Source organism: Falco peregrinus, chromosome 2 (genome assembly GCF_023634155.1).
Source record: "Falco peregrinus isolate bFalPer1 chromosome 2, bFalPer1.pri, whole genome shotgun sequence".
Classification (NCBI taxonomy): domain Eukaryota; kingdom Metazoa; phylum Chordata; class Aves; order Falconiformes; family Falconidae; genus Falco; species Falco peregrinus.
The window spans coordinates 104,539,811-104,560,283 of record NC_073722.1 but is presented as its reverse complement, the minus strand read 5'-3'; the positions used below and the strand labels follow the sequence as shown (position 1 = coordinate 104,560,283).

Sequence of the window (20,473 nt, the reverse complement as noted above, 5' to 3'; positions counted from 1 at the left end):
AAAAGAACAAATCTCTAAATGCTGAGGACCACTACAAAACTGGCTTGAGATTTCCATCTATTTGTCAGGAATGCTTGTTCTGTGTTTCCAGTTAGAGGAAATGAAGTTTTGGGTTGGTTTTTTAAAGTGTTTATTCCTGCTCAGACTACATACCCATTTATGAGCCCCACCACAACGCTGCAGCCAGGGTTTCAGCTGGGTACCAGCTTTTTATTCTTGTGTTTGCTTCTGTAAAAATCAGGAAAGATTTCTGCAGAATAGACCCGATTCAATTAGACCTGGCCATCATGGAAAGAATGAGCTTTAATCTTACTTCCTTCACCTCTTACTTAATTCCTTCCCTGTTCACAGTGGATTTCTCTCTTATTCATCCAAATCGGAATTGACAACTTTGCTTTAAATTCAGAGGTGGGCCAGGCTTCTGTTTCCCCCTATGAAGCCCAGCACAGTTCCTGTTTTTTCAGGCCATTTTACCAACACACATTCTTTGTTCCAGTCATTATCCAGCCTGACCTCCTACAGGCTAACTGGCCAAGTGTTGAAAAGCATCGTCTTTACATAAATTAATCTATTTTCCAACATTCTCATTGCTTTACCTAAAGATCAGCTCATGCTTCAGACGGGCTCCCACGGCTGCAGTTGCTGCTTGTGCCCTGAAAACAAGGTATGATGCTTGTGCTGGTGGTTTCCCCGCTCACTTTTGGTGGCGAGAAAGCGTATTTATCATTCCAAAGGGAAAGGAGAAGTATCAAACCAGAGATTACTGGGTCTTGCTCTGCTCCCATTGTGACCAGACGTTCCAGCAGGCCACCTTCACGGGTTTGCAGATGGTGGGCCCAGATTGAAAACAGTACAAAAGGGCACGTCTTGTCCTCCTGCTGCAAAGGGACAAGCCCCCCTGGAAATGTTACAGCTGAGCCAGGCTGTGAAAACTCAAGACACTTGGGCCAGTTTTGTTTTAAACAGTGTAGCCTTCTCCTAAAAGCAGGTTATAAAAAAAAAAAGTCACCTGCTTTACAGGTTAACTTGCAGCCACAATTTGATCTCTTGGAAGAAAACCAGTATTAACTAACTTGATCTGAAAAACAGTGGTTCCCAACCATTACGGTTGTAACTACTGACCCCTTCCGATGCCTGGGATCACACCACATTTACTAACAGATTAAACCGAATTTGTTAGATTTATCACCAGCTGAAACCTCCCACCTGGCTGTCTCAGGGAATGGCTCCCACTCTCCCAGAACTTCACAATCATACCATTGATTTGTATTTCATAAAATTACCTAATTAGACCATTCTCTGAGCATGTAGAGCCAGCGGAAACAACTTACAGCTTCATGCAAATACAGAAAGATGTCAACTTCCTCGTACGCCCCTGAACAACCCATTCCTTGAGCCAAACCCAAGGTAACAAAGCTTTTAAACTAAGCCCACCAGACTAGGTAGGTACAAGCATTGTCACTGATAAACTCCACTAATCAGAATCAAAAGATACTAAGAGAAAACTCCATTTTACATGGGTCATCTGGGCCCCCCCGACGTGTTTCAGGTCTGAAAGTAAACAAATAAGAAGCACTTAAACCAACGGGTATCCATGGGAAAACTTCATTTTTAGGATAAGGCCACTGAAATGTAAACAGCAGGGCTGGAATTTAAGAGAGGACTCCAGAAGTACGTACCCTGCATAGTTCCATACCTTCTCAGATCCATACTAACCGCAGGAGGAAAAGCGGGTTTGGTTACAGGCACTGAAATGAAGATTCATAAGAAAAAAACCCCTGGATCTCACTGGAAAATCAAGCATTTCGCATTCGGTGAGGAGAGGAGGAAAAAGCAAAAAAAACCAGACACTGTGTTGTACTTTTTTGTTTTTATAGAATTTTTACAATATATTTCTCTTCATTTGCATATTTTACCCACATCTGTAGCTTTCTTTTTACATGTTGAACTGAACTGGAATAAATCTAAAGGTCTGATATATTTTAAACAACTGATAAAAATTGCAAAGTAGTAAACCCGTAAGAAAAGAAATTATAAAACTCTCTTTTTTAAGTGTTTAATGAAAGCAAGTCAAATGTGTCGTTAGGAACAATATGGTTTGTTTTAAACACATCATAGGTGATTCAGGCAGGACAACTTTTTTTTTTTTTTTATGTTAGGCACATTTTTTTTCAGCATACCTGTTTTCCAGACAGTTTTATACTATTTAATAATATCATCCGCATCCACTTGGAACCACCGCAGAATTTTCAAAATGTGATTGATCATGAGTATTCATTATTGGTATTCTCTTCCTCTTTCTTTAAAACTATCAGAAGAAAAAAAAAAAAAATCAGTGTTTCTCGTCTCTTAAAAAATCCGTAATGAATGATTTGAGTTGTAAGGCAGCAACAGATTCAGTGTCAACTCAGGTCACAGTCCTTCAGTTCCATCTAGTGGGTAGAAATTATATTTAGTGGACACTGTTCCTAGACAGTCCCTTCAGGACAAGGTGACTGACTCACAAGGCCAGTTACTGCTGGTAGAGTAAGTGAAGTGGTACACCTAGTAAGGAACACTGGCCACTCCTGTGTCATCCTTGCAGCCTCTTGTCTTCATACAGAAAGCAAAAAGACAGTCCAACGGGAAAAAAAAAAAAATAGTATTGTAGAGCCATGACAGCGTCTATGAATGGTTTATTTACAGTCTTCATCCCTGACGTGAAAAAAAGAAAACAAACCTTCTTTGACTAGGGCAGGCAGATCTCAGCAGCATGCCACATGCCTTCGCAAATCAGCCCATTGCATATCCTCGACTGCTTAGCCACGGCTTCACACCGAGGCAGCGAACAGAAAGTCCTACTGCTCAAGAAGAGCAATTTCAAAACGCTCACCTGTCCCATCGACATGACTCCCTAAAGCAGTCTTAAGAATGTCTCATCGTGGTGGAGCAACTCCCTGTTCCCAGAATCTGTCCATGCTATTGGGAAGTGTGAAACAGTTGGTTCCTCTGGGCGCTCTCACCCCCCCCTGCAGCGAGACTGCAAACTCCGACGCGTTACTGGGATGCGGGAACAAAACGATCCATGTGTTAAAGATACACCACAGCTTCGTTAAAGACATGCCACAGCTTGGATAAATCCCTTCCCATCGTGACCTCATTCAGGAAGGAAGCAGGGCTTTAACCTTGCAGCACACTCCAGGAGGGGGTTCAGAGCCCCATCACTCCGCCTCCTTTCAGTCTTCGATAAATTGTACGTTTTTCCTGAATTCTGGCATTCCCATTTGCTAAGAGGACCACTCCATTCCTGAAGGCAACAGCTTCAGCATAGTGCTGCTTGGTCTTCACTTTTAAGTCTTTCAGGCAGAATAAGCACGTCCTGATTCAACCTCATCCCCCGCAGAAGCCATTCACTTGGTACTCACCTGGCTGAACAGAAGTCAAAACACCTTTAACTACAGCACTAGGGGCCATTAAAAAAAAAAAAAAAAAAAAGGGGATGTATTACTGCACGTTTCCCTCTCAGAGGGAGACTGGACCACCCTTAAAAGTTTCTGCCCCAGCTGATAGAGACCATCAATTCAGAGGTCAGCCCCCAAGGCAGTGCTCCCGCGCATGGTGCACGTTGCTGTTTAGGCACGACTCACTTTTTGGACAAGCATGGTCAAAAAGCATATGCCCTTCTGACAGAGCCACTGCCCTTAGACAACCTGCCGTCGGTTACTACTGAAGCTTTTGATTGCCTTTTTTTCATATCCTGATGTTGAGGTGAAGAAGAGAAGAAGAAAATAATCAGCATAAAAAGTGCTCTGAAATCATATTTGACAAGGGCAGCTCTATATACTGTATAATGGTATACAAAATACACCCCCAAATTCTTCTATGTTCTAACTCTTTGGAAAGGGAATAACCAGCGTAGTTGAACAGGAAGAAAGCCAATTTATTTCAGCATGGAAAGTCTGCAATTCACTCCGTGATCACCAAGAGTAATGCAGTTATTGCTCTATAAGACTGGATTGATCATTAACCCCCACCCTGAGTGCTGGGAGTCCAGGTTCCCAACATTGCCAAGAAGGACCTCCTAAGCCACTAGTATTGAAATAATTAAAAGAAAAAAGCCTCATGAATGATGTCTTGTAAAGATGTGATCATCGAGAAACAGGCTAGTTCCTCGGTTCTTCATATTACCACTGCTTTTTGAACGGGGGCCAGCCTTTGCCCTCTGCACTAGAATAATGTACTAGCTAGAATGACACACCAGAGGTAAATTAAGGTAAGAATAGATGATTCTGCTGATTGAATCAGACCAGGAGAAACATTTAACATCTTGCAGGAGGATGCTCTGAAACTGGAATCCTTTAACTGCTATGTGAATCACCCAGAATTTGTCTTACAACCTGCGGTTCAGTAAGAATTAAAGTCCTTTCCCTTGGGTAGTAGCCTTCAAAGCAAACATGACAGGATTCAAGTGTGGACCATTTCTGCACCAGCCCACCAGATTTGGGTTTGCCTATTTCACTTCAACGATACAGAACAGACACTGCTGATGGCATCACTCAGAGTTCAGCAGTATTTTCAAAGCTGTCACGTTCCATCAATCAAGTTTCCTTGGGAGCAGATGATAGCAATGCAGGGGCCTTCCATGCTCATACTTCAGCTACCTTCTTTCTTTTGCTTCCTCTGAATAAAAAAAAAGTATTGTTCTGTTTACTCTAACATGCTACAATATGTGCATACATAACTGTAGGCGATGCGTGAGTTACTTCAAGATGTGCTTTTTCATTGAAGTGCGCTTTTACTTTTACAAATTCTACATCAAGGTGGAAGGAAGGAAGGCTGCAGAGTGCTCATACACTGAAGCTGAAGGAACTTTTCCTGAACGGAGTTACGATGTTTGTTCCAATGTCCTATGGACAAACTACTCTATCCCATGCACTCCGGCCTGAGCCAGTATTAAACATTCCAGAAACTTGTTGATTTGTTCGGATAGTTAATGGCAAGGCTGATAGCAGCAATGTTTTTCAGGGCCTGGAGGAGACAAGGAAAAACAAAAGTCTCGTCAAAGATTCTCCTCAATCCAAAACTGCAAAGAAATCCTTGTATGAAATGAAACAGAAAGAGATAAATAACCAGCCTGTTTCCACCTGGTTAACTAATTGTCATGCATCCAGGCCGTTTCAGCCAGGCAACTGCATTTCCAGGGGGTTGAAAGACCAGCCCCCTTCCCCACGTCCATGTTTTGGCAGTTGAGTGGCCCGTTTGGTAGAACAGATACGGCTGAGAACACCTGACAGCCCCTTTGTGGCACATCGACTGCTCAAGCAGAACAGCATTTCTGCATAGTTCATGGCCAAATTTCAGAGGCCCTGTCATGGTATCGTAAAGCCCAAGTACACGCATATCTATTTGATAAAACTCCACTGGGCAATCCGAAGTTATTCATTGTCTCTGCCAGAAAAATAGCACAAACCCCCCCATCGCCGGGGTCGTGCAATTTTATTACCTGTGCTGTGCAGCGATGAAGATGATCTTCAGTATTTAAGGCAAGCAAATACTCCTGTATAGATCCAAGCTCCTGCAGCCAGAAAGCATTCTATGAACACCAACGTTTCTACCAAAGGTATCACCCTACTAATTAACTTGAAAATGCTGATCATTACAGCAGTTCCCAAGAACCAAAGCTATCAGAACTGCACACAAGACTCTCCTGGACTAGAACAGTTTGTGACCACGGAGATCAGTTCATTACAGGCTGTTCATATGTAGCGTTCCAAATCAACTCACAGAAAACCACATTCAAATACCTTTAAATTAATTATTAAACCAGCACTCCTCTCAGAATAAAGAGTGGCTTTACGGCCTACTGCCTTAATTGCACAAGGAAGAGTCACAACTATTATTACTTAAGGCCCCAGGATGGATAAGCAAACAGCATGCCCCTCTATTAGAATTTGCTACCAGACTCCACAAGAGAAAGTTGTTTACGTTTCTGAAGCATTTTATGTTTCTAAAACTGATGAACTTCACCAGGACAAAGGAAAAGTGCATTTAATTTGATGCTGCACTACATATCATTCCCAGCTGGGGAGAGAAGGGATAGGAACTGAGGAACTGCTTACAGTAACTCTGTTTTCTGTAACGAAGAAGAGTTCTGCAAGTGCACGATGAAGAGGAAGGAGAATACCAGGCTTCGTCATGTCATGACACAAGTTGTTTTCCATATGGGTAAAAAGCTGCCAAAGTGGCTTCAACAGCGTGAGGTCACAGTCCCTGGGGGGAAAAAAAGGAAAAGAAAAAGTGATTTAAATGAAATAGTGAGTAATCATGGTCTTACGCCTGTTTCTGGGAGGGGGCAGGGGGGGAAACCCAAACAAATTTAAGAGAACAAACCCATAGTTTTGACAGATGTGTAAACAAAGGGAGAAACACAAGTAGTATTTAAAAATCTAATTTCAGTCAGGTGTTTCAGCACAATGAATTCCATTCTGAATCTGTGAAGTGAGAAAACCTCATACCCACGAACAGATCTAAATAATTTTTCTAAAACTGAGTGGCCTCCTGAAATGAGAACTTTAAAATAGCTATATATATCGCTGTGCTAAATGCTCTAGCTCCACTGCTGGAAATTATACAATACCGAACTACAGCACTGAGCAGGCAATACCCTTGTATAGGGCAGACAGACAAAAAATCACATATAGCTCGACAAACAACTTCAACCCTGCCTCCTTCTTACTCCTGAGTTAAAGCTGGCTAACCCAAATGTCACTCATCATACAGATAGCATGACAAATATTGTTCAGTAGGGGACAGGGGAGACGGGGGAAACAATTTCAGAACCTACCATCTGATTAGCTAAGAAAAATATTTAATGTTATAAGCACAACAGAGACGTGATCTTTTAGCAATTACATTTATTGTCCACATGACAAAGGCATTTTCTGATGAAAAAACTCAATGGAACTTGGGGAAAAACAAACAAACAAACAAAAAAACCCCACCACAAATCTGTGATTACAAGTAATACCAAAATCAGTTTTTCAGACTTGGATGCAGATCAGTGTATCTCAAATCTACACAGAGTCAAGCAACGAGTTTACGTACACTACATGTGAATATACTTTTTGACACTTTAACGAAGCGAGCTAGTAGAATGCTGTTGTATTCGTGATTTTGCTTTTCCTGAACTGAAGGGACATAACAGAGATAAGTGTCAGCATTCCAGCACTGTTGTCTTTTGTTTCCAGCATTTCTACTGAATGAATGTGACTATACACATTTGCAAAACACTATAAAAGCTCAACATTTTCTTAAGAAACACCCATGCCATACATACTTAAGCATTAGCCCATATATCCCTTCTAAAACTCAATTAGAGGCTTAGCGGTACAACTAAAAATAATAAAAGTTATTTACTTTACAGAGAATCAGTTCATCTTTTCACCAGTTTATTATTCCACCTTCACCTTAATTCTGAAGTACAACTAATACAAACAACACAGTTCTAAAAAATTAATTTCTAGAAAATTAACTGGAATCTATTTTTTGTTCTGTTTCAGGGTGATTTTTTCTTTACAACATTCGAATTAATTGGACCTTTTTTAAAAGCCAAGAAGGAAGAGAAAATTTAAAAAAAAAAAACACGCACAAACTCCCTTATAATAAATTTCTGCTATTGAGGCACTGTGAATTGTATCTGAAAGGCAAATTAAGAATACCTACTTCAAATCGTGGCTTTCTGGCTTCAAAATAATATTAGCTTAAGTCACTTTTTCTTCTCTGGCCCTTTTCCTTTTAGTGCATGACACAGAGCAGTGCACTTACCTCTGGGCGCTGCACTGCACTATCTTCAAGAGCAAATGGATAGCCTTCAAACGCTGGTGCCCGGTCTGACGGCATGCTACCCCGACCTGCCATTCCCAGATTTTGGCCAGTGGGAGGTGAGGAACTACCCTTTCTTCAGACAGCATCTGCTTTAGAATTTCAAATCCTGGGGGGCAGGGGGGGGAAGGAAAAAAAGATAAAATAAAAGTCAAACAGCTGTTATTTTTGTAGGGCCCCATTCTGTTCAGATACTCAGTTTTCTCTTCTCCATATACTAAGTATTGGTCTGGCAAACAAGAAATAAATTAACCAAAAAACAAACAACCCCCCACCCTGCAAATAAACTAAAAAAAAAATAAAATCTGGGATAATCATAGATTAAATCCTGACATCACAAGCCTTTTCTGGGGAACAACTTAGACAAAAATTACAAAGATTCTTACCTGAAATTAAAGTTTTGCCTAAACAAGGCAAACAAAACACTGGTTCTCACTATTATGTGATATGCAGTAAAGTTTTGCTGGTTGCAAATCATTCACCACCCTCAATTTCATTAAAATATTTAAACTCTGAAAGAAACTAAGAAAACCTTTTCTGCTATATATAGAAATTAGATCCAGAACCAACCTATTTTAAAGGAGAGCTACTTTTCAAAACACAATTGCATTTATTTCTTTTCCAATTACAGCACCTTGCAGCATTTCCTAAATCCTGCACGTAATTACTGTCATATAGTGAGACTTTGACTACAACTAACCATTTTATAATTGCTATCTCCAAGTGCTGGCGAAGATTTGGTATTTCTAGCATAAAGTCACAGTAAGAGACATTAGTCCAGTTTTGACTTGAACAAAACCAATCACATTGTTGCCAGAATATTGGAGAAAGCAAATTCTAAGCCAAAAAAACCCAGGGATAACCACAAGTCTGTCAAAATCTGGCAAAATAATTCCAGAAAGTCCTTTCCAATACATTCTGTGCAGCGCTTACCTGTCTGGAACCTTCCAAGATGACCTGCTGTCACTGTAAACTTATAACCCCACTCAGTGTTACTCATGTCAGAAGTAAATCGGTAGTAGAGTGTGTCTCCTGCGTACAAGGGAAGTAAGAAAATCCACATTACTACCTTCTAAGTCACTTATGCTATCACATATACCATCAATTGAAAAGATGTCATAAATTAATCCTAGATATCGTCATTCAAGAGGTGATCTATTACTTTTTGGTAATTACAAAACGCACAGAGCAGCATGATAAACAGGAGGCTGAAGCAAAACGCAGAATGGTTTCCACTGTGTAAAGATACAAGGATAATGTCTCTTACATTTTTGTCAACTACACAGAAGTTAAAGAAACTCTGTACTGTACACAGTTAAACTTCACTTTTCCAACTGTGTTCCCAATCCGTTATGATTTATGAAAAGAGAACCTCTAAACAAGCAGCCAAGTTCACAGTCCATTAAACAAAAGGTTAAAAAAAACGTTGAAGTGAAGTTGCGATGCTTTTACATGTCAGAAAATTAAGTTGCACTTTTACTCCAGGGAACAAAACCGTTAACCACTTAGAAGGGGAAGAACGATCAAAAGGTTCAATCATTTCACAATCAGGCAGTGGAACATTCAAGAAGTTTATGTCATTGTAGCATCTACAGCTTCACAGAGATGAACACTGGTAGCTAGCTGTAACACCAAACAAGACAACCTTACCTATCGTGCTCTGTAATATTAGATCTGGTTAAAACTTAAACTTTCCTCCTGTTCCATGAAAAATCCTATCACCCTGGCACAAGTTTTCATTGGGAAGCAGATTTTTCAGTTTCAGGAAGAACAATGTTGAAAACATTTTTAGGATTAAAAAAATAATTTTAAAAAAAAAGAGTATCTAAAACTCTGTTCCCCTTTTCATCACAAAATGGAGCCATTGCTCTCTCCTACTCCTAAGAGTCTTGAGAAAGCCCTGCCATCAAATGAAAAGCCCAGAAGCCTTCAAATGCCTGGTTGCAGCTAAAGCCTGCTGAGTGGAAATCAAAAGCCTTCACCCAGACAGCTTTGGCTGGAAATGAAGTTTGACAAGGTGAAACTCCAAGTTGCACAGCCAACTCTGCTCCAAAACAATGGACCTCAAAGTTCAGTTTCTTGGCAAACCTCCGCAACTATTCGGGAGGAAAAGGAAGACAGAAGTCCATAAAAAATCCAAAATATTTCTGCAAAGCACGCATTTGTTTCTAAATAGCGCCTTGTAACCCAAACTGCTTTGCTAAGAAAGTTCTTCAATCTATTTACAGCTACTGACAGTGCTCGCAGTGAAAAGCTTCCTGCAACGCCACGGTGCTCAGTGGGTTAAAACAGCTTAAAAGCAGCATGGGATCATGCAGCCCTTCAGCTCACCGGCATTAGCTACTGTGTTATCAAAACTGAGCTTAGAGACTACAGACTGGGGTCGTCAGTCAAATGACTGATTTTTTTTCAGCTATGCTCGGTGGCAATAACCGGAGACAAGGCATTGGCACACAATGTTTGCTCCGAGCACTAGTATAGCACAGAGACAAAAGATAAGCCTATCTTTTTTTTTTCCTTTTTTTTTAATAAAAATGTGCTTCCTGTGGAAAGTAAGACAAGGCAGAAACAACGTAAGTGAATATTGTGCAGAACACGGACTGTGTTGGAACAGAATCAAGATCAAAATTTGTTTCCAGTAGCTAAGTGCATGCTTTGACTGGGGTGTGGAAAAAAAGGTCAAGTAGCAGAACAACAGATAAGCCTACTTTTAAGAAACAAATGCAAGACGTCAGAACAAACAGATTGGGACAAGAAAAGGTTTATTTTTTTCCCCACACACATCTCAGGAACATCCGCATTTAACTCTCCTCTTTCAGTACTTTCAGGAGTCCCAGATATCCGCAATACTCTATACATTCGCACTGTGAAATGCCGCATACTCACCTGGAAGCTCGAAATCATTCCATTTCTGTGGAGACCCACTGAAGCTGTGCCGATCCTGCTGGAAATCACTGCTGCTGGACATGAGCAACTCATCACAGCCTTCTTCTGTATTACACTGAGAGTCAAATTTGATTGAGAGGTAGATAGCACCAGGAATGTGAACTTTATCCTGAGAAATAAACATATGCTCTTTGTATGCTGTAATACTCTATTATCAAGTGGCTGCTTAACTTTCACCATACAAACAAGGGAGATACAACAAATATTACAGCATCTCCATGGGAGAAAAACCTCTATCGTATTTTTATGCAGCATTGATTCAACCAACGTAAAGCATGGCCTATTGCTTATATTAACTGTTAAGCATGCAAAATTAATTATCAGCTATGCTTTGGTTTTCTTAAAAGCAGTAATGTTGCTGATACCGATCTCGCTGCCAGAAGCTAAAGGCTTATATGCATTTTAAAAACAAAAATCAGAAGGGTCAGATCTGCAGGGAAATTAAAATCCCAAGTCTGCCCAGAGGCAATAATTACTTACCAAACTATATTAGAAAAACGCTTTCAAACACCAAGAAAAAGAAATCAGAAGCTGTTTGTGTCAGGAGAAAATAGTCTAGTATGAGAAATACAAGAAAAAAAAAAAAAAAAAGGCTCCGCTCCTAGCTTTTGTCAAATAGCACAAGGAAGTAACAAACCAAGCAAAACAGACCTTTGGATGAAAGGGTAGAAATATTTGCTCATTAAGGCCCAGAAACAATTTAAGAGTATGATCTGATTCAAACACATGCATCGTAAAAGCATTTAAGTGATGCACTTTTCTTTGAATTAGGACATTAAAGTGCCTTACTGGACACATTTCTTTACAGGGAAAGGCCTCAGTGATCTGGCATCAGTCTTTTTCAAAAGCAAGACTGAACAGATACTTCACAGGTGCTTCGAGCACAGAAGCCCCACAGGCTGAGACTTCTGCTCCAACCACCTTGATGTTTGTCAACAAATCTTCAAGTCATGCAAATCCACTGCCCTGTACTACACGTATTACCTCACCTCAAAATTAGTATTGTTGTTATAAGGATGTTTAGATTCACGCATCTGGACTGCCATTCCGGGTTCCTCCATGAACTGGCAAGCTGTCAGTGCCATTGTGCCTAGCATGCTCTCGTTGCACCCATGCAGTACTTTCTGCAGAATCTGGGGAGAAGCAACATGTGACATAAGTGTAATTTGCCATCAAAACAACATTTACACGTGTGCATGCTGATGACTGACATGAGTCATTTCTAGCGACACAACATTTCAGAAGAGAGACTCGAGCTGCAAGAAACAAGACAAATTTACAAATGATGTTTACAACTGTCATCTCTGTAAGTGCAGAAGACTTTACTCTGTCCTCTGCTCCCCATCTTTCAGTCTTTATCTGATAAAAAAATGCGACAGCTATTAGATACATCTCTTTCCACAAATGCTAGAATCAAGGCTAATCCATAAAATAATTAACAGTACACTACAGCTGTAAACAAGGAAGATAAACAATTTTGTTAACATACTTCTACACCTACAGGTTTTGATCGACTAGAAATGTCATGTTTTAGCCTTCAAAGTGTACAACTCCATGCATAAGAAGGAATAATTAAGTGGCAGTTAAGTGGCTGCAGTGTTTGAAAGCACTAGGTGCAAGAGCTGGGTCTTTAAAAATACAAATAAATGTGTTTTCTTATTTTTCAAAAGTGCACAAAAGCTCTCATCAGGAGTCCTGCTACTCCAGGCCCTTTCCAGGTCATTATAGCAACCTATTCCATCTCTTCACCAGCAATTTTCTAACTACTCATATAAAACGTAACACTACCTCACACCAAAAGGCTCATCTCCAAGTCAGCCAAAACTTGATTTCTTGGGGAAAAGGAATTTAAAAAACCAAAAAACACTACGTAGCATAGTTTCCTGAACAAGTTCTTCGCCTCCACACACTTGCAGAATAGCCTAAGACAAAGGCTCCACTTCTGTATTTAATATTCCTTTAACAGATTTTCATTCTATCAGTTCATCCTGTCATTTTCTGAACCTATATAAACACCCTGCAGCAACAATTTCAATGGCATACTGTGTCAAGAACCAGTTCTTTTGGTTTGTTTTGGACCTGCCACTTATTACCGTAATCTGACCCTCCTTTGTTTTCTTACTGGGACGGTCAGTGAATAACACTTGCTGTTAACTTTCGTATGCCGCTTACTGTTTTAAAACTACAGAGAAAGTGAACAGATTTATTTTTTTTTTATTACTACTCCTCTCTTGATGCCCCCCACAAGGCAAAGATCCAGGATGAAGAAAACTAGTTGGTTCCTCGTATTCAAGTTATTTCATGGCTACAATAATTTCTGCCGCTCTTCTCCAGACCTCTTCCAGTTGTACTGCAACTTCTTAATTTTTTTTTTTTTTTTTTTAATGAGATGAGGTAGTCAGGTCACATGCTGTAGTCCAGATGACAGCATGCTATTGGTTCAGCAGTATACCAACGCCTTCTGTTTTATTTCTGATTCCTTCTTTGAAGATTCCCAGCACTTGATTTGCTTCGACCACTGTGAAGCATCGAGCTCACATTTTCATTACAACACTTTTCTTATAATTCCAAGATCACTTCCACCACAGTAACAGTCAGCTCATCAATGGAGTAGCAGGCATTAGAATACACACATTGAGAGCTAACAAAAAGCAGCTGTACAAAACAGACTGCCTATTTCACCTATTTCTCTATAAGATTTATTTTTTCATATAGCTCTTTCAGAACTGAAAGAGTTGTCTCCATGGAGCTGTTTTTTCCATTTTCTGTTAACAAAATCGGTACATTAAGACACTGACAGATTCCAACCGCTTTTTCAGAACTAATTTAAATTCTGGAGTTTTAATTTAGTTTAAAAAAGGAGCTGCAAGTATTTTTGTTAAGAGTCTCGTGGCACGTAGGCATGTAGGCACAGGGTTTGTTCACACGTATAAGTGAAATCCACTTACTTTTTCCCATAACTGCTTCTCCTCCAGCTGCATAAGCATGTCCAGTATGTATGTCATATGAGCTGGGCCGCTAAGATCTAGGATTTCCTCATTTATTGCCACATCATCTGGCCACTCAGCTAACAAAGATGCCAGCACATGCCTGGCATAAAGAACAGCAGTTGCCTCATTCACACGATACAGGTAATCCCTCACGGCCTTTTTACTTCTAGAGTCCAGCTCCTTGTGTAGGAGTATTGAACTCTTAGTGCGACGTTGCTTGGCATAACTAAGCTGCAGATCACTCTCCGTGTTGGTTATCAGTTTCTGGGCGACTGGATTGGTTTCTTCTGTTGCTTTATCGCACAGTGCAGGCTTTGACTGCCAAAAAAAAAAAAGAAATGCAAGTTTGAAAATAGGCTCTCAACAATTTACTTCCTTATGTTTGGATATCTGACCAGCCCATCAGACTGCAAGCTGAATTTACAAAGGAATTTGTCTTTTGCATACTGAAAAATGAGATGCATCCAAGAACAGAGAAGTGTTCTCTCTCACACACCTACAGGGACAGAATTCCTCAAAAAGACCGTTTATGTCAACAGACTTCCCTATGCACTGATGCATTCATTCATGACTGTGCACACGAGCAGAAACAGCAGAATTCTAACCAGAAGCGTTACTTTAAGCTGACCTACAAAGGTAAAGCAACAAAAATGCCATGCTACGTGTGACACAGGGTGAGGCAATTTGGGAGGGACCTTCGGAGATAGTTTGGGCCAAATCTGACTTAAAGCTGAGTCAACTTCACAACTAAAGCTTTGTCCAGCTAAGCTTGGAGAATTTCTGGGGTAGATATTTCACAGCCTCTGTATAAGCTGTTGTAAGGCCTAATTTTTTTTTTTCTTACATTTATGTGAAACTACTTCAGAAAGCCCCTGATCCACTTTGCTACGCAACTGATAAGACAACCGTGCTGGTGATACACACAGGCCCAGGAATCAGCACCCAAAATAAAGCAAAGAGCTGTAGGACCACGCCATTGAATGCAAAACCTAAAGCTTGCAAGCGTGGTGTTCACTTTACAAGACAAATTCATAGTTTCCTTGTTCTGTTGGAATTACTGTAAGATAACAATAATATGCCCAAACAGTAACACTGCATAAGCTTACGGTAATGAGCTACAATCTCTCTTGTTTAAAGAGAAAAAGTTACAATGTGCAATCATAATTTGTTCCCCTGACCTGAGAATCAAGTTCTCTCCCTTCCTTAAGAAATTACAAGAAGTATTTGCTTCTCATTGTACCTGCTCATTCATTTTGACATAAACCTTTAACAACAGATTATGTCAAAAAAAATTAAAAATATCAGGTTTGAAGTTACAAAACAAACATGAAGTTACTCAATGCCTGAATGAATTATTTCACAGCTGCTCCTTTTTGTGGAGATGTACATACCAAACATGGCAAGATGATCATATCTGTATCTACTGCTTTTGAACTCTGCTCCTCCAACCTCAAGCGCTTGCTGGGTTGCCATTTCTGAGCCAGTGTTCGGATCCTCTCATCTGTTGTAATTACATCTCCATCAAACCTTAAAAGAGACAAAAGAAAAAAAAAACCAAACAAGACTGGTGTTTCAAAAGTAATGCAAACTACATTAGTACCATTAAATGCAAATTAAATCTTTCCACCTTCTGTTTTAATAAGATTCATTAAATTCTGCCTATTTCTATCATATTATGTTAACTAACTTCCCTGTTTCAACAAGTCAAAAAGTTGTAAATGTTATAAAATCACTCAGCTCTGCAAGAACATGGTGGCTCCACAACATGCTTTGATTACTAGAAGCTACATGTAAGCTCTCCACTCTGCCTCACTAGAATAATTTAGAAACATAGTAGATCTTCATAGGGGAGTTATCATATTGAAAAGAATGTGCAACGTATTTCAGAAGATGGGGACTCGTTTCTACACATACAACTTTGTAGGAGTTTATTTCCTTACTTTTTCACACATGAAAAAAACAAATGGTATCCTCGGAACAAATTCTATTCAGCACCTATTAGATTTTAGGTTACCACTCACATCTAGTCATTTTGGGTTTCTGCTGGACCCAGACTTTCACATACCTCTCTTGAACTTCCAGGAAAAAAGAATCTGTTCTTTTCATTTGCAACTCATACATGGCTCGCAGAATATGGAGAGGTGCGTTAAGTGCATCATGTGTCATCTGAGCAAGGAGACAAAAAAACCCACAATCCAAAAACACATAAAATAAAACTCAAAAAGATGACATTACAGGGGAAATAGAAATCTGAATTTCTTTAAGGGCAACCTAGGTATTATTTTGCCACTTCTCATATAGGTAGATAATTAATGAACTTAATATCTGGATTAATAAAAATGAAAAGGAATTTAGCAAAAGTCTTTATCGCAATTTTGTAGTGTTCATTACTGTAGCTCTAGTTTATTTCCTTTAGAAAATGAGGCACTGAAATCATAGACCCATATTCTGTAAATTTACAAGAAAACCAGCCATATAAACTACCAAATATTTTATACAACTAGCAAATTCACAGTAACTTCAAAGGAAGTAAAGTTAAGTTCAAGTACCAAGAAGCATATTTTGGTGGCTTCATCCAAACCCTCCAGAGGATCAAGTTTGTTCTGCTCTAAATCAACAGGACCAACAAAGAGTTGCTCCACATCTTGATCCTGCTCCCTTTCTTCCAGTTCAGTATCTTCACGTTCAGCCAGGGAACTGATCTCTTTCTTTGAGGAATACAGCATTATTGACAAAATCTACATAGAAAAAAAAGGTAGCATATGGTGTGATGGCTGTAGATATTATTAGCGTATCAGCAATCAACATTTTGTAAGAACATTATAAGACTTGGACGGTGTTTAACACATGCTATTCTAAAGAGAAGCAGCACCTAATAAAAAAAAAAAAGACAAAAAAACAACCCCAAACCACCCCAAAACACAAAACTCAAACCATTTCCCATCTTGCAAATGGGTTACACCTTCCAGGCTGCTACAAAGGCAATTTAAGTGATTAGCTGGAAGTGTAAAAAAAAAAAATTGAGAAAATAATTATTTTGAGACCAATTATTTTTTAAATTGAAGAACGCAACTGAGTTCTGAGTAGGTGATTAATGCCTCGTCTTGCAAATTTATTTCAAATATACAAAATAGATTATGATTGATTAATAACAGCTCCTGCTTTAAAGAAGTCATAAGGAAGACTACACAATTATAATGGACAGAGGAAGGCAGATCTAGGGGTACAGTTAGGTGAACGTTTCTATAAAGACTAATTAGAAATACTCTTGAGACTTTCTTCACAAAAGGGAAGTGCAGTGCCATATTCACACCACTGCGTGAAGCCTGATGTTTTAAAAAAAACGTAACTTTTCTTACCTCTAAGTCTCTGAGAAGCCAGGTCTTACTGAAGCCAGTTCCTTTGCTACATTTCTTCACGAGAAGCTTGAGTAAACCGGACTGAAGAAAGGCAGCTTGGATCTCCTTAAAGCCATGAATCTACACACAGAGACACAACTAAGTAAAAGGAGAACATTGCAACACAGTGCTTGCAAGGCCTTACCCACAGGGCCTCAGATAAATTTCCTGCCCAGATGAATTACATTGGGAGTGTTTTTCTTTCATTTCCCTAAAAAAAAAAAATCCCAAAATCCAAATCCCCACTTCAAATATCTTAAGAGTATCATCTATGACACACACAAAGTAGTAATTGGATATCTGTTTTGCCCGGATAGCCCAAAAAAATACAGATTCCCTCTTCAAATACTTCCAAGAGTAAGAAAAGGGGCAGTAAAGTGTTATCCCTATAAATTTCTTCTTCAGCTTTCACCAACGGTCAGCTCCCACAGAGGAAAAGCGATTCCAGTTTCAGCTCAGACTCATGCCTGCTATTTAAAGCCCAGCGAGGTCTCCAGCCCCCTACAGAGAGGGGATGAAAGGAGCCAGCTGAAGGAGAAACCAACTTGTGTCAGATCCCCCAGTGTGCCTAGTCAATACCCAAGTTCCTGTAGCACAAGGTACAATATAAACTTGTATTTATCTACTACATTCTACGTGTCAGGCAAAAGATACCTTCAGTGTTCTGTAAAGCCCCTTTAGAGCGAGTGACAAGACCCAAGTGGCTTCCACTGCCTCAGCATAGCTGCTGTCCATGCTGGTTTGCAGGAGGTGTGTGGCTATAAGAACGAAGTGCTGGAGGTACTGTCTCAGCTGGGTCTGGCAATCGCTGCCTTCTGGTCCGCATTTCTGAATCAACTGGTAGTCTTTCACTACAAGAAATAAAAAACACGATTTACTAGTTTCATCTTGAAATGTCGCGAAATCATCTCTTACCAGTAGATGTGAGTAGGCTGAGACATGAACACAATCCATGATGCACAAAGTACATTCTAACAATGGCCTTGTACTAAAGTTATCTCAGATTCATCGAATAGTCAAGAAATTATTTCATTTTTCAGGACAAGCTAAAAAACCCCCAGGTAACTTCTGGCAACAGACATAACAGCACAGCATACAAAGCAATGCATGCTGTATTTTACAATTAAAATGGAAAAAATTCTGACCTGCAATTGATATGATGAAATAAATCTTGCTGATCTTACTGTTTAAAATGTAAACAGTAACAAAGAAACAAAAAAGCTTTTCTATCCAAATCCTTCTTCATTATCAAAAAGCAGTTTATCCTGTTGGTTTTTCCAGGTGTCTTCTAAACTATTTCAATAGTCAAATCTTAGGACAACCTTTGCTTTATTAACTTCACAATATTAGGTCATGTACGACAAAGCTGAAAGCCCCCGCTCTTAGAAACCCAACTGATTTGTTACACGTTAAATACTTAGCTTGACTTAACTTTTAAACAAGGTGAAATACAGGAAGAAGATTCTCTCTGGTACAACGAATAGGGCTCAGGAAGCAGCATTTAGCTCTGGGGTTTTGTTGTTTTCTGGTGGGTTTGGCATTTGTTTGGTTTTAATACCCTTTAGCCAACACACCCTACCAATGTGCCCTAGAATGGATTATTTTTAAAATATCCAGACACATTCTCTGGAGTTTACACTATTTCATGCTGTACAGCTTTTTAGTTTTTCTTTAAAATTTTAGGAGTATCCAAATTGTTTTGAAAAGTTCTTCCAGACAGGAGGAAAGCAGAGAAGATAGACTCCTGACACGTGATTAAAGAAGTTTGGCCTGTCCTTATGGCATGCTTTTTTACAGGAGCAGGAAAAAACAGCCAACACAGCATCATTTCTGAAGCAATCAAACGATAGCAGGTATGGTTGCGTTTGTTCTTGATCTTCACCTGCTAGCACGTAAGCACATCTTGACCACAGTGGAAACAAGCACTTCATAAAAAACTTTTCTGGAGCAACAAAATGGACTATCTCCAAAACATTCAGGTTTCGAGTACCTCTCCTTTATACAGCAGCACCTAACTACACGGAGGCAGCATGTATATTTTTAAAATCTGCAATTCTTTTAAAACATTAAGCACATGTTTGTAAAGGGTAAGACACAAGCAATAACTAAATCTCAAACCAGAAACAACTGCTTAATCAAAAGCCTGTTTCTGAGAGTTCTCAATTAATAAAATGGTCTCAACAGTTTCCTAAATCCTTTTCTGAATAAAAAAATATGCTAGATTTTTAAACAGAAAACAAATCTCTGTAACGTTTAACGGCAGAAGCTTCACAATTTGATTTAACCTACAAGCAGACTGTCAGGTAACTTAACAAATAATGGAATTCAACCTCTGCAGACCTGGACAAAGCGATCTAGTTAAAATATGCTTTTGGCTATCCATTAAAAACTGGAAGGAAATACTCTGTGATTCTTTGATAAAATAAAAATGTCACAGAACCTGTTTTTCTCTTTCGGGTTTTGATGTCTACTACAACTGCCCTGTTTTTCTCAGTGAAATGCTTCAAGATGATCACATTATGAGGCTCATTAGCATTATCCATGTACACAGAACGAGTCCCCATACACAGCACCTGAAATTGCAGCAAAATACTCAGTTATGATTGGAATATTTATAAATATACAGTCATCTCATATTGGTTACATTTGCTTATATTGGTATTGTATTTTTTAGCTGAACCATCTGTTTGCTGCCAGGTATTTGCTGATCTTTAAAAAACAGCAGTTCACTTCTATATAAAAAAACACCTAAACCCACCAGCTTAACGTTACATAGGCAATATATCAGAGTTACAACTATCAAGAGTGAGATTGGATTGTTTTGCTTGTATAAAAAGCCCTTTTTGTTACTCAACCGTACTAAGCTGGTTTTCTCAGAATAGTTATAAGTAGCACTCAAAGAAATGCAAGGCAAAACCAGCTGCGTTATTTGTCACTAGATAAACATTAATCGTGCACAAGTGGAAAGATGTGAACTCTGACATACACCGTGTTTGAACAGTTTATAAGGGATGTCCCCAATTGATGAAATCTGTAGCATTTAGAAATAGAAACCTACAAGCTCTAACCAATTTTGTTTCCTTTAGTATTGATAGGCCACTTACCTCAGGAAACCCAACCAGCACCAACAAGGTGAAGATATTCGTGTGCTTTAGCTGGAAGGGCAGTTGCTTAATGCAATGGTCAGTGAAAGCAGCAATCACATTATGCCACTGCGCAGAAGAGTTCAAAGATCGAAGAATATCTGCCATGGAGCTTGCCCAGTCCAGACCTACACGA

The 20,473-nt window shown here is 39.4% G+C and overlaps 1 protein-coding gene across 4 annotated transcripts in view; it reads right to left on the bottom strand.

The window, feature by feature from the left end:
• Positions 1-1,853: 1,853 nt before the first annotated feature.
• The window catches only part of ZZEF1 (zinc finger ZZ-type and EF-hand domain containing 1), a 60,800-nt gene continuing 42,180 nt past the window's right edge, over positions 1,854-20,473 (bottom strand). For 3 of the 4 annotated variants that reach the window (XM_055795499.1, XM_055795500.1, XM_055795501.1), the window contains exons 41-55: positions 20,299-20,473; positions 19,635-19,767; positions 17,849-18,045; positions 17,156-17,275; positions 16,346-16,534; positions 15,862-15,962; positions 15,188-15,323; positions 13,755-14,114; positions 11,796-11,939; positions 10,747-10,915; positions 8,794-8,892; positions 7,804-7,969; positions 6,099-6,249; positions 5,483-5,554; positions 1,854-5,007 (exon numbers count right to left, since the gene is read on the bottom strand). In XM_055795499.1, the coding sequence (XP_055651474.1) occupies positions 4,933-5,007; positions 5,483-5,554; positions 6,099-6,249; positions 7,804-7,969; positions 8,794-8,892; positions 10,747-10,915; positions 11,796-11,939; positions 13,755-14,114; positions 15,188-15,323; positions 15,862-15,962; positions 16,346-16,534; positions 17,156-17,275; positions 17,849-18,045; positions 19,635-19,767; positions 20,299-20,473 (2,287 nt within the window). In that variant the 3' untranslated portion in view covers positions 1,854-4,932. The remainder of the gene's footprint in view (positions 5,008-5,482; positions 5,555-6,098; positions 6,250-7,803; positions 7,970-8,793; positions 8,893-10,746; positions 10,916-11,795; positions 11,940-13,754; positions 14,115-15,187; positions 15,324-15,861; positions 15,963-16,345; positions 16,535-17,155; positions 17,276-17,848; positions 18,046-19,634; positions 19,768-20,298) is intronic. The other variant, XR_008745738.1, reaches the window with a different exon arrangement.